The 12,620-nt window shown below is 45.3% G+C and overlaps 2 protein-coding genes across 2 annotated transcripts; both read left to right on the top strand.

Annotated features, from left to right (window-relative positions):
* The first annotated feature begins 3,739 nt into the window (after positions 1 to 3,739).
* On the top strand, positions 3,740 to 6,288 carry LOC109337152 (basic proline-rich protein-like). Its single transcript, XM_019574063.1, has 7 exons — positions 3,740 to 3,777; positions 4,250 to 4,536; positions 4,626 to 5,018; positions 5,100 to 5,207; positions 5,315 to 5,859; positions 5,892 to 5,902; positions 6,042 to 6,288. Exons 1-7 carry the CDS (start codon positions 3,740 to 3,742, stop codon positions 6,286 to 6,288), a joined length of 1,629 nt encoding a protein of 542 aa, XP_019429608.1.
* Positions 6,289 to 10,189: 3,901 nt separating this feature from the next.
* LOC109337153 (tetra-peptide repeat homeobox protein 1-like) lies at positions 10,190 to 12,388 on the top strand. Its single transcript, XM_019574064.1, has 5 exons — positions 10,190 to 10,224; positions 10,550 to 11,058; positions 11,301 to 11,366; positions 11,629 to 11,760; positions 12,228 to 12,388. Exons 1-5 carry the CDS (start codon positions 10,190 to 10,192, stop codon positions 12,386 to 12,388), a joined length of 903 nt encoding a protein of 300 aa, XP_019429609.1.
* The last annotated feature ends 232 nt before the right edge of the window (positions 12,389 to 12,620 follow it).

The raw sequence follows: 12,620 nt of genomic DNA on the forward strand, positions 1-12,620 counted from the left end.
CTCATCCTCATCCTCATCCTCATCCTCATCCTCATCCTCATCCTCATCCTCATCCTCATCCTCATCCTCATCCTCATCCTAATCCTCATCCTCATCCTCATCCTCACCCTCATCCTAATCTTAATCCTAATCCTAATCATGATCATCATCCTCATCCTCATCATATCCTCATCCTCATCCTAATCCTAATCCTCATCCTCATCCTTATCCTTTCCTCCTCCTCATCCTCATCCTCATCCTATCCTTATCCACGTCCTCATCCTATCCTTATCCACGTCCTCATCCTATCCTTATCCACGTCCTCATCCTATCCTCATCCACGTCCTCATCCTATCCTCATCCTCATCATTTCCTCCTCCTCATGCTCATCCTAATTCTCATCCTAACCCTCATCCTGATCCTCATCCTTATCCTAATCTTCATCCTCATCCTAATACTAATCATCATCCTCATCCCCATCCTCATCCTCATCTTCATCATATCCCCATCCTCATCCTTGTCCTAATCCTCATTCTAATCCTCAACCTCATCCTAATCATCATCCTCAACCTATCATCATCCTCATCCTCATCCTTATCCTAGTCCTAATCCTCATCCTCATCCTCATCCTATCCTCATCGTCAATCTAGTCCCAATCCTCATCCTCATCCTATCATCACCCTCATCCTCATCCTCATCCTCATCCTAATCTTCATCCTCATCCTCATCCTAATCCTCATCCTCATCCTCATCCTAATTTTGCTCGTGGTCCAGCTCTTGCTCCTGATCTTGATCCTGCTCATTGTCTAGCTCTTAGTCCTAGTCATGGTTCTGATCCTGATGTTGATCCTAATCCTAATCGTCATCGTTGTCGCGCCCCGATTTTCGGCTGCAGGACTTTGTTTAGGTTCGCCATTACATTTTATAGTTAAAAATTAAGAAAATCTTTTAAGCCCAATTACCTTGGGCTTTTGGATTTTTGATATCCAGGTGCGGGTGTCGGTTACAAGGTAGGGAAGGTATTAGCACTCTACCCGCCTGCCCTAAGTGGTACCCTTCATTAAAATATATGACTTTATTATTATTATCATTATTATTAAATTTTATGATTAATTAATCAATTATTAAGAAGAAAAAATAGTTTTTTATTATTATGCCTGACAAGATTGACCCTGGTCCTACGTATCCCTTTTAAGGGAATCAAGGCTTACGTAGTTCTTTAGTAGAAAATAGTTTATTGGTTGAGTGTACTTACAGAAAATATATTTTTTAGTCAAAAATATATATTTTGCAAGTTTTGTTTGTTATAGAAAAAGTTTTTTATTTTGTTATGAAAAAATGGAACTACATTGATTTTGAGATTTAATCGATTGAAAAGAAACGGCGTAGCGCGACCTTTCGAAGATGATGGGAGAAGAAAGAGGCCTCAGGGGCGACCTTCTCTCCATCTTTGACTAACTCCCAAAATTGTATCAAAAGCATTTATAAAAATTTTCATGTGATTCTATTAGTAGTCTTTTTTGTCATAGTAAAATGTTCTAATTGTAGACTTAGTTAAAATAAATAGACTTTGAAAACTAATCATTACTTAGATAAAAAATGCTATTATTATTTTTTGCTAATAAATTGAAACCACTACTTAAAAGCATAGAGGATCCAATATTATGTTAGGAATAGTTTGAATTTACATAGAAGATTAGCAACAATTAAATGTTAGAAATAACAAAATATATGTAAGGAAATTGTTTAAACATAGAAATAAATAAACAAAAAAATGGAAGGATTTTAATTAAAGGGAAGAGAAAATGGGTTATCCCTTCCCATTTTTCACGTGCTGGAGAATCACTAGGGAATGAAATCCCTAAAAAAGGGGTCCCCCTTTTTAACTACAAGAGGAGAAGGGAATTTGAATCCCTAACCCTCAATTCTTCTTCTCACCACCTCATTTCATCCTCATGGTGTAGGTCCGCGCGCTGCCGGTGGTTCAACTCCGGCTTCTACCTCTACTGGTATCTCCTCTCCCTTCTTCCCTTATTTATTGGCGATGATCTGCGATTCGGATCGCGACTCTTTATAGATGGAAGGGGTTATTCACGATCGGATTTTCTCATCCTCTCTACTCCTCTCAGTGTCTCTAACAGTAAAGGGGGTGGGGATTCTCTAAGTCCCCTTTTTTGTTTCCATTTGGTTCGATGAGGGTAGACTCATATCCTTCTACAATTTATGTTCTTACCCGATTGCCTTTGGTTGCTGTTAGATCGTGACTTAATGCATTTCTTTTTGGTTACGTGAACCGAAAAAAGGCCCGAAGACGGTAGGATGAGATAGTGAGGTTCCAAGGATTCATAAGATCCCCAAACGCCAGGATTGCGGTAATTGGTGAAGGATGAGCCCATTGGAGCCATAAGTCGCGAGGCTAAAGTAACCAGTAAGGTATCTTACCTTCTTTCCGTTTGCTTTTATGTATTTTTCAATGCTTAAATTAAGGGGTGACATGCATATGACAATAAGGTTGAATGTTAATCTATTGAGAACAAACCGAGAAGATTGCTTTGTGATTATCATATGCATCCAACCGGCATGGGTATATGTAATCTTTATGGAATGGTTTGTATGTATTAGGAATAGGTTTGGTTAAAACTTAACCTGGACATAAGTCATATTTATCTTGCTTTATAGTTATAACAACACCCCTTATACTTTATTCTGTTTCGTTTTCTTACTTTAAGTAAATATACCTTCTGCTGAAACCAACCCAATATGAATAATCGCATAAAATAGGATATGTTCACAACACAACATTATTACGATTTGGATGCTTACCTGAGTATATGCTTTTGGTTATTGTATGATGTGTATGTCCTTGTCCTTCTGGTTTGTGATGCCTATGATGTAGAAATATCTCCTAATTATGACATCTTTCCGGTTACTCGTGGTTGGTATGCTCTCTGGTTGTTTATATGATGCTTACGATAGATAGCTTATGAATATATTTGGTATATGATAGTTTGTTCTCTTTGTATCGAGAACATAAAATCTCATTACTGAATGGTCTATCTTTATAGGTTAAGGAAGATGAAGACTAGCTTATTATGGACATGATGAAAGTGACTTTCCTATGGAATGATTTTCTGGTTTATTTGTGCAGCAACCTACTTGATAAGGTAGTGCTTGAGGAGCAAGGGTGAGAAGAAAGGATATGAGGCTAAATAAGAAGAAGAAGAATGATCAATGAGTTTATGTATGTTTAGGAGTTGTGTTTAAGAACAACTAAAGGGAGAGCAGAGAATCACTTTTGCTTTTTTACTTGTTCTCTTTTATATTGGTGCTTTTGAATTGAGCATTAAAATTTTTGATGGACATATGTTGAATGTAAAGAGATTGTTGGTGGTTGGAGGATGAGGATAGTGTAGAAAAATAAACCCTCGTCACCTCATTTTCCTCTGCTCTTTATAGCTATTAGTGAAGTATATAACGGATACAATAATATTAAAAGTGGCTCCGTAATAGAATAAAATTGGGTGGTGAAGAGCTTACTCTTATGTGTAATAATGTCTCTTGAATTAGATTGGATTGTTTCAGTTTTTCATGGAAATAAAAAACATGGAATAAAGTAGAGGGTTACAGAAGATTCAATGAGGAAAAATAAAGTAAAAAGTAGGAAATCATTGGTGGGTTAAAGAAACTATGTAAGAAGATGAATTTAATGCATGGACAATTACTTCTTATATGAGATTTAAATCTTATTATGAAAGCAAACATGACCATACTACACGTTGAAGTGATGACAGATAGAAAGTTTGAAACTTTCCACTCTTTATGTTACCTGTTCATTGCTTATAAGTTTGTAAACGGATCTTTATAATTGCGATAAGAATCATACAAGTAAATGTGTTTTTCTTGAAATTGAAACTACTAATTGAATTTGGAATAGTTGGTAATTAAATAATTGAAGATAAAACTAGTTTTGGGACATCTAAAATGCACTTTTCAAATTTTTTGTGGTTTTTGAATTTCATTTATATTTTTGTAAATGAGCCGGACAAAATTGAGTGTTCACAATCCTCAACCTGATCCTGAATCTCCTCCTGATCATGAGCCTGATCTTGATCCTTATCCTGGTCTTGGTTTAGGTCTTCGCCTGGTCCTTGTCCTCCTCCTCGTCTTGGTCCTGATCCTTCTCCTAATGTTGCTCCTAGTCCTGATCTTGATCATGCTCCCGATCCTGGTTCTGCTCGTTGTCTTGTTCAAGCTCCTAACTTTTGTCTAGGTCATGGTCTAGTCGTGGTCCTAGTCCTGATCCTGATCCTCATCGTCATCCTCATCCTACTCCTGGTCTTGGTCCTACTCCTAGTCGTGCTCCTGATCCTGCTCTTAGTCTTGGTCCTACTCGTGGTCGTGATCTTGCTCCTAATCTAGATCCAGATGCTGATCCTCATCCTGATCCTGATTCTCATCCTCATCATGATCCTGGTTGTGCTCCTCGCCTTACTCCTAGTCGTGCTCCTTATCCTCATCATGGTCTTGCTCATGATTCTGTTCCTGATTTTGCTCCTCGTGCTACTCTTAATCCTCTCCTTTTCTTACTCCTGCTCCTCGTCTTGGTCATGCTCCTCCTCCTGGTCATGGTCCTGATCCTAGTCCAGGTCCTGGTCTTGATCCTCATCTAGATCTTAATCCAGATCCTCATCATGTTCGTCATCCTCATCTTGAGCCTGATCGTGTTCCTAGTCCTACTCTTAGTCTTGCTCCTGGTCCTAGCCTTGGACCTACTCTGGCTCCTGATTATGGTCCTAGTCTTGGACCTGGTTCAGGTCATGGTCCTAACATTGATCTTGGTCCTCATCCACATCTTGATCTTGACCTTGATCCAGATCATGGTTCTGGTCTTCGTCCTCGTCTTGTTCATGGTCCTGCTCCTGATCTTTGTCCTGATCCTGATCTTGATCCTCCTCCCCTTCCTGATCTTGGTCCTTGTCCTGATCCTGATCCTGCTCCTAGTCTAGCTCCTGATCCTAGTCCTGATCCTGATCTTGATCGTAATCCTAATCCTAATTCTGATCCTCATCCTTGTCCTCATCCTCATCCTGATCCTAATCGTGGTCCTAGTCCTGCTCCAGATCCTGGCCCTACTTCAAGTCCTAGTCCTGCTCTTTGTTCTTGTCTTGGTAATGGTCATGATGATGGTCATGGTCCTACTCTTGTTCCTGGTCCTGATCCTAGTCCTGGTCATAGTCTTGATCCTCATCCTGACCCTAATCCTGATCTTCATCCTAATCCTGATCCTTTCCACATCCTCATCCTGACCCTGATCCTTATCCTAGTCGTGGTCCAGGTCCTGATCCTGCTCTTAGTCCTGGTCCTCGTCCCGGTTCTTGTCCTGTTCCTGGTCCTAGTCCTACTCCTAATAATGCTCCTAGTTCTAGTCTTAGTCCAGGTCGTGGTCCTAGTCGTGCTTCTGCTCCTGGTCTTGGTCCAGGTCCTGGTCTTGCTCCTAGTCCTGATACTAATCATGATCCTAATCTTCATCCTCATCATGATCCTGATTCTAGTCCTAGTCCTGGTCTTAATACTTATCCTGATCATCATCCTCATCATGATTCTAATCGTGATCCTATTCCTTATCCTGGTCCTGGCCCTGCACCACGTCCTGGTCCTGGTCCTGGTCCTAATCCTCATTATCATCATCATCATCATCTTGATCCTCCTCGACCTGTTCGTGGTTCTGCTCCCTATCATAATCCTCATCATCATCAACATCTTGATCCTCCTGGTCCTAGTTGTGCTCCTGGTCCTGCTCCTGATCTTGCTCATACTCTTGGTCATGGTCCTCCTCCTAGTCCTATTCCTGATCCTAGTCTTGATCTTGATCGTGGTCCTGCTCCACATCCTAGTTCTGCTCTTGGACCTAGTCCTACTCTTGGTTATGATCTTTGTCCAGATGCTTATCCTGATCCTAATCTTGATCCTCATCCTAATCCTCATCCTAATCCGCATCCTTATCCTAATCCTAATCCTAATCCTGATCTGGATCGTGGTCCTTGTCTTTGTCCTGCTCCTAGTCTTGGTCCTAATCCTGCTCCTGCTCCTAGTCGTGCTCTTAATCCTGGTCCTGCCCCTGCTCCTGGTCCTATTCTTGGTCCTGCTCCTGGTCCTAGTCCTTATCCTAATCCTGGTCCTGCTCCTGACCCTAGTCCTCGTCCTCGTCTTGGTCCTGCTCTTTGTCCTGCACCTGGTTCTGCTCTTGGTCCTGCTCCTAGTCTTGCTCCTGATCCTGCTCATGGTCCTGCTCGTGGTCTTTGCTCCTAGTCCTCCTCCTAGTCTTGCTCCCGGTCTTTGTTCTGGTATTGCTCCTAGTCATACTCCTAGTCCAGCTCATGAACCTTGTGCTAATCCTGATCTTGATATTGATCCTGATCGTGATTCTAATCCTCATCCTAATCCTGATCCTCCTTTTGGTCCTTGTCTAGCTCCTTGTTGTGCTTCTGCTCCATATCCTGCTCCTGCTCCTGCTCCTCATCTTCATTGTGGTCCTGATCCTGATGTTGGTCCTACTCCTAATCCTGATCTTGCTCCTTATCCTCATCATGATCTTGATCCTCATCCTGATCCTCATCCTCATCTTGATTCTAATCCTGATCCTAATCGTGGTCCTAGTCCTGGTCTTCGCCTGGTCTTGCTCCTAGTCTTCGCCTAACCTTGGTCCTAGTTTTGGTCCTGCTCCTAGTCGTACTCCTGGTCCTACACTTGGTCCAGCTCTTGGTCATGGTCCTATTAGAGGTCCTAGTCTTGGATCTGGTTCTAGTCCTCCTCCTGGTCCTATTGTTGGTCTAGCTCATGTCCCACTCTTGCTCCTAATTCTGCTCGTGATCCCGCTCGTAATCCTGCTACTTGTCTTTGTCCTAGTCGTGCTCATGCTCCTAGTCATAGTCCTGGTTCTGGTCTGGTTGTGGTCCTGGTCCTGAACCTGATCCTCATCATCATCCATATCCTCATCCTCATCCTCATTGTGCTCCTCCTCTTGCTCTTGGTCCTAGTCCTAGTCTTGCTCGTGGTCCTAGTACTGCTCCTAGTCTTGGTCTAGATCCTGATCCTGGTCCTGATCCTGATCTTGATCATGATCCTGACTCTGATTCTTGATACTGATCATTATCCTGATCCTCATCCTCATCCTGATTCTGGTCCTAGTCCTAGTCGTGATACTGATCCGGATCCTAATCCTGATCCTCATCCTCATCATCATCATGATCCTAATCAAGGTCCTCATCCTCATCCTCATCCTCATCATGATCCTGATCCTAATCCTGGTCCTGATTCTGCTTCACATCCTGGTCCTACTCATGGTCCTACTCCTGCTCTTGGTCCTAGTCATGGTCTCGGTCCTCGTCCTGATCCTAATACTAATCGTCATCCTAATATTGATCTTGATCCTTCTCCTCCTCGTAATCATGCTCCTGCTCTTGGTCTTGGTCCTACTCATGCTCTTGGTCCTGGTCCTGCTCCTGATCTTGGTCCTGATCCTGATCCTCATCGCCATCGTCATCCTCATCCTCATCATGCTCCTGCTCCTAGTCTTGCTCATGGTTCGGTCTTGCTCCTGGTCCTAGTTCGGGTCCAGCTCCTAATCCTAGTCCTGATCCTGATCTTGATCCTCATCCTGACTCTGATCTTCATTCTCATTTTGGTTCTGGTCCTGGTCCTTATCCTCATCCTAGTCCTGCTCTTGATCCTACTAATGGTCCTGCTCTTGATCCTGATCTTGCTCCTAGTCTTGGTCCTCCTCTTGATCCTACTTCTGATCCTGCTCTTGATCCTGCTCCTGATCATGCTCCTGGTCCTGCTCATGATCCTGATCATGTTCCTACTCCTGATCATGGTGCTACTCCTGCTTCTGGTCCTCGTCATGGTCCTGGTCGTGTAGTCCTGATCCTCATCTTGGTCCATATCCTGGTGCTAATTCTGATCCTCATCCTCATCATTATCCTCGTCCTCATCCTCATCCTTATCCTGGTCCTGCTCTTGGTCCTGGTCATGATCCTCATCCTGATCTTGATCCTAATCCTGATCCTTATCCTAATCCTCATCCTAATGTTATCCTGATCCTCATCATCATCTTGACCCTGATCCTCATCCTTATCGTGATATTGGTCCTTGTCGTGGTCTTGCTCCTAGTTCTGGTACTAGTCCTAGTCTTGCTCCAATTTCTACTCCTACTACTGCTCCTTCTCCTACTACTACTCCTACTCCTACTCCTGCTCCTACTCATGCTCCTGATCCTACTCCTAGTCCTACTCCTAGTCCTTGTCCTGGTCCTGGTCTTGGTCCTAGTCCTGATCCTAGTCTTGATCTTGCTACTAATCTAGGTCATGATCCTCATCCTGATCCAGATCCTCATCTTGATCCTCGTCCTAATCTTGATCTTAATCTTGATCCTGATTCCGATCCCCATCCTCATCCTCGTACTCATTCTCATCCCCATCCTCATCGTCATCCTCGTCCTGATCCTCATCCTCGTCCTGGTCCTAGTCCTGGTCTTGGTCCTACTCCTAATCCTAGTCTTGGTCCTCCTCATGGTTCTGCTTCTGGTCCTAGTCCTAGTCCTGGTGCTGCTCCTCATCCAATTCTTGGTCCAGGTCAACATCATAGTCTTGGTCCTGATCCTGATCCTGATCCTTGTCCTGGTCTTAATCCTAGTGTTCATCCTACTACTAATCCTGATCATCATCCTGATCCTCATCCTTGCCCTGATCCTCGACCTCATCCTAATCATCATCCTCATCTTAATCGTGATCCTAGTCCTCATCTGATCCCGATGTTGATCCTACTCTTTGTCCTTGTCTCGGTGCTCCTCGTGGTCCTGGTGCTCCTCGTGGTCCTGGTGCTACTCCTGGTCCTGGTCTTCCTCGTGGTCCTTCTCCTAGTCCTACTCGTGGCCCAGCTCCTCGTTCTGGTCATGCTACTACATCTGGTCCTGCTCCTGGTCCTTCTCCTTGTCTTGATCCGAATCCTACTCTTCGTCCTTCTCCTGGTCCTGATCTTGATCCTAATCCTCATTCTAATCCTCATCATGCTCCTAGTCCTTCTTCTAGTTCTTCTCGTGGTCCTGGTCCTATTCCTGCTCTTGATCCTGCTCATGGTGCGGCTCGTGGTCTTGGTCTTGTTCTTGCTCCTGGTCTTGCTCCTAGTCCTACTCTTGGTCTTGCTCCTAGTCCTGCTCTTGGTCTTGCTCCTTGTACTGCTCCTGGTCTTGGTCCTACTCTTGATTGTGCTCCTGATCCTCCTCCCGATTCTACCCTGATCCTGATCTTGCTCCTGATTCTAATCATGCTCTTGGTCTTGGTCCTATCCTTGGTCCTTGTCCTGGTCATGGTCCTGGTCGTGTGGTCCTTGTCCTGATCCTCATCGTCATCCTCATCATGATCCTTATCCTACTCCTCCTCCTTCTCCTGGTCCTACTCTTAGTCCTGCTCCTGGTCATTCTCGTGTCCTAGTCGTGCTCCTAGTCCTTTTCCTGGTCCAACTCTTGATCCTGGTGTTGATCCTGATCTTGATCCTAATCGTGATCCTAATTCTGATCCTCATCCTCACCCTCATCCTCATCCTCATCCTAATCTTTATCCTAGTCCTGCTCCAAGTCCTAGTCCTACTCCTTGTCCTGGTCCTGGTCATGATCCTAGTCCTGATCCTCATCCTCATCCTGATCCTAATCCTGATCTTGGTCTTGATCCTCATCCTAATCCTAATCTTGATCCTTAGCCTCATCTTGAGCTTGATCCTAATCCTGATCATGGTACTGGTCTTGGTCTTGCTCCTAGTCCAGGTCCTGGTTCTCGTCCTGCTCCTACTGCTGCTCCTGCTCCTAGTCCTAGTTCTCGTCCTGCTCCTACTCATGCTCCTGCTCCTAGTCCTAGTCTTGCTCCTAGTCTAGGTCCTAGTCCTAGTCCTGATCATGGTCTTGATCTTTCTACTGATCTTGATCCTCATCCTGATCCGGATCCTCATCTTGATCTTGATCTTGATCTTGATCCTGATCCTAATTCTGATCCTCATCCTCATCCTCGTCCTCATCCTCATCCTCGTCCTCATCCTCATCCTCGTCCTCATCCTCATCCTCGTCCTCATCCTCATCCTCGTCCTCATCCTCATCCTCGTCCTCATCCTCATCCTCGTCCTCATCCTCATCCTCATCCTCATCCTGGTCTTGGTCCTGATGCCGGTCTTGGTCCTAATCCTGGTCCTGGTTTGGTCCTTTTCCTAGTCCTAGTTCTGGTCTTGGTCTTGCTCTTGGTGCTACTCCTGCTCCTAGTCTTGGTCCTGGTCCTGCTCCAAGTCCTGCTCCAAGTCCTGCTCCTGATCCTAGTCCTAGTCCTGGTACTGGTCCATGTCATAGTCATGGTACTGATCCTCGTCCTGATCCTGGTCTTGATCCTGCTACTGATCCTAATCCTAGTCGTCATCCTCATCCTGATCCTAATCCTCATATTAATCCTAATCCTACTCGTGATCCTAATCTTGAACCTAATCCTGATCCTCATCTTATCCTAATCCTGATCCCTACTCTTTATCGTAGTTCTGGTGCTACTCCTAGTCCCGCTCCTGGTCGTGGTCGTGGTCCTCCTCGATGTCATGTTGCTAGTCCTACTCGTGGTCCAGCTCCTCGTCTTGGTCTTATTCCTTGTCCTACTCTTGGTTCTGGTCCTGCTCTTGTTTTTTCTCGTAGTCCTGCTCCTGGTCCTGTTGCTGGCCCTCCTCCTCATCTTGATCCTGGTCTTGATCCTGATCCTGCTTTTTGTCATGGTCCTGGTCCTATTCTTGATCCTCATCCTCATCCTGTTCCTGGTCCTGCTCGTGGTCCTGGTCCTGTTCCTGCTCGTGGTCCTACTTCTGGTGCTGCTCTTGGTCTTGCTCCTGGTCCTACTCTAGGTCTTGCTCCTAGTCCTGCTCCTGGTCTTGCTCCTGGTCCTACTCCTGGTCTTGCTCCTTGTCCTACTTCTGGTCTTGGTCCTTCTTTTATTCTTGCTCCTGATCCTGCTCCTGGTCTTGGTCCTACTCTTGGTCCTGGTCCTGGTCATGGTCTTGGTCATGTGGTCCTAGTCCTAGTCCTAATTCTCTTTGTCATCCTCATCCTGATCTTGATCCTGATCCTGCTCCTCCTCCTGCTCTTGGACCTAGTCCTAGCCTTGCTCTTGGTCCTACTCCTAGTCCTTCTCCTGGTCCAGCTCCTATTCCTTCTCCTGGTCCAGCTCCTGATCCTGGTCCTGATCCTAATCCTGATCCTGTTTATTATCTTCATCCTCATCCTTATCATGATCCTGCTCTAGGTCCTGGTCCTACAATTAGTCCTAGTCTTGGTCCTAGTCCAGGTCCTGGTCCTGATCCTGATCCTGGTCTTGTTCTTGCTACTAATCCTGATCCTGATCATGATCCTCATCCAAATCCAAATCCTCATCCTAATCCTGATCTTGTTCCTGATCTTGATCATGATCCTAATTCTGATCCCCATCCTCATCCTCATCATCAAACTCATCCACATACTCATCCTCATACTCATCCTCATCCTCATCCTAGTCCTAGTCCTGGTCCTGCTCAAATCCTAGTTTGGTCCTGCTCTTGGTCCTGCTCCTAGTCTTGGTCCTACTCCTCGTCCAGGTCCTGCTCCTGATCCTAGTCCTGGTCCTGGTCTTGGCCCTGCTCCTCGTCGAGGTCCTGCTCCTAATCCTAGTCATGGTCCTGGTCTTGGTCTACGTCATAGTCTTGGTCCCGATCCTCGTCCTGGTCTTGGTCTTGATCCTGCTATAGATATTGATCCTGATCATCATCCTCATCTTGATCTTAATCCTCATCCTCATCCTAATCCTGATCGTAATTGTGATCCTGATCTTGATCGTGATTCTGATCCTCATCTTATCCTAATCCTATTCTTGGTCCTGATCTTGGTTCTACTCCTAGTCTTGCTCCTGGTCGTGGTCCTCCTCGTGCTCCTGATCCTGGTCTTTGTCCTGTAACTAGTCCTGGGTCTTCTCCTGATCTTGATCATCATCCTCATCCTAATCCTTCTCCTCCTCCTGCTCTTGGTCCTCGACCTGCTTTTGGTCCACCTTTTGATCTTGGTCCTAATCTTGATCTTGATCCTCATCCTCGTCCTCATCCTTATTCTCGTCCTAATCGTGGTCCTCGACCTAGTCCTAGTCCTAGGCTTGGTCGTGATCTTGGTTTTAGTCCTGATCCTGATCTTCATCCTGATCCAGATCCTGCTCCTAGTGCTGATGTTGATCCTGATCCTCATCCAACTCCTGGTCCAGCTCCTGCTCGTGATCCAGCTCTTGCTCTCTGTCCTGATCTTGATCCTGATCCTGATCCTCATCCCACTCTTGGTCCTGCTCATGGTCCTGGTCCTCGTCTTGGTTGAGCTCCTCGTCCTGCTATGGGTGCGTCTCCTGGTCCTTCTCGTGGTCCTACTCCTGGTCCTGCTTCTGGTATTGCTCCTGATCCTGGTTCTGGTCCTACTCCTGGTACTGCTTGGTCCAGCTCTTGATCTTGGACCTGATCCTGATCATGATCCTGATCCTCATCCTCATCCTACTCCTGCTCCTGCTCCTTGTCCAGCTCCTCATCCTGGTCCTATTCCTAGTCCTGGTCCT

Source organism: Lupinus angustifolius, unplaced genomic scaffold (assembly GCF_001865875.1).
Source record: "Lupinus angustifolius cultivar Tanjil unplaced genomic scaffold, LupAngTanjil_v1.0 Scaffold_2_140, whole genome shotgun sequence".
NCBI classification, from domain to species: domain Eukaryota; kingdom Viridiplantae; phylum Streptophyta; class Magnoliopsida; order Fabales; family Fabaceae; genus Lupinus; species Lupinus angustifolius.

Coding starts and splice junctions, on each gene's coding strand:
- LOC109337152 (XM_019574063.1), top strand. CDS start 3,740: ATGACCATACTACACGTTGAAGTGATGACAGATAGAAA. Junction 3,778..4,249: donor GAAGTGATGACAGATAGAAA/GTTTGAAACTTT, acceptor ACTTTTGTCTAG/GTCATGGTCTAGTCGTGGTC. Junction 4,537..4,625: donor TGTTCCTGATTTTGCTCCTC/GTGCTACTCTTA, acceptor ATCCTAGTCCAG/GTCCTGGTCTTGATCCTCAT.
- LOC109337153 (XM_019574064.1), top strand. CDS start 10,190: ATGCCGGTCTTGGTCCTAATCCTGGTCCTGGTTTG. Junction 10,225..10,549: donor CTAATCCTGGTCCTGGTTTG/GTCCTTTTCCTA, acceptor TCTTTATCGTAG/TTCTGGTGCTACTCCTAGTC. Junction 11,367..11,628: donor TGGTCCTGATCCTGATCCTG/GTCTTGTTCTTG, acceptor CTCCTCGTCCAG/GTCCTGCTCCTGATCCTAGT.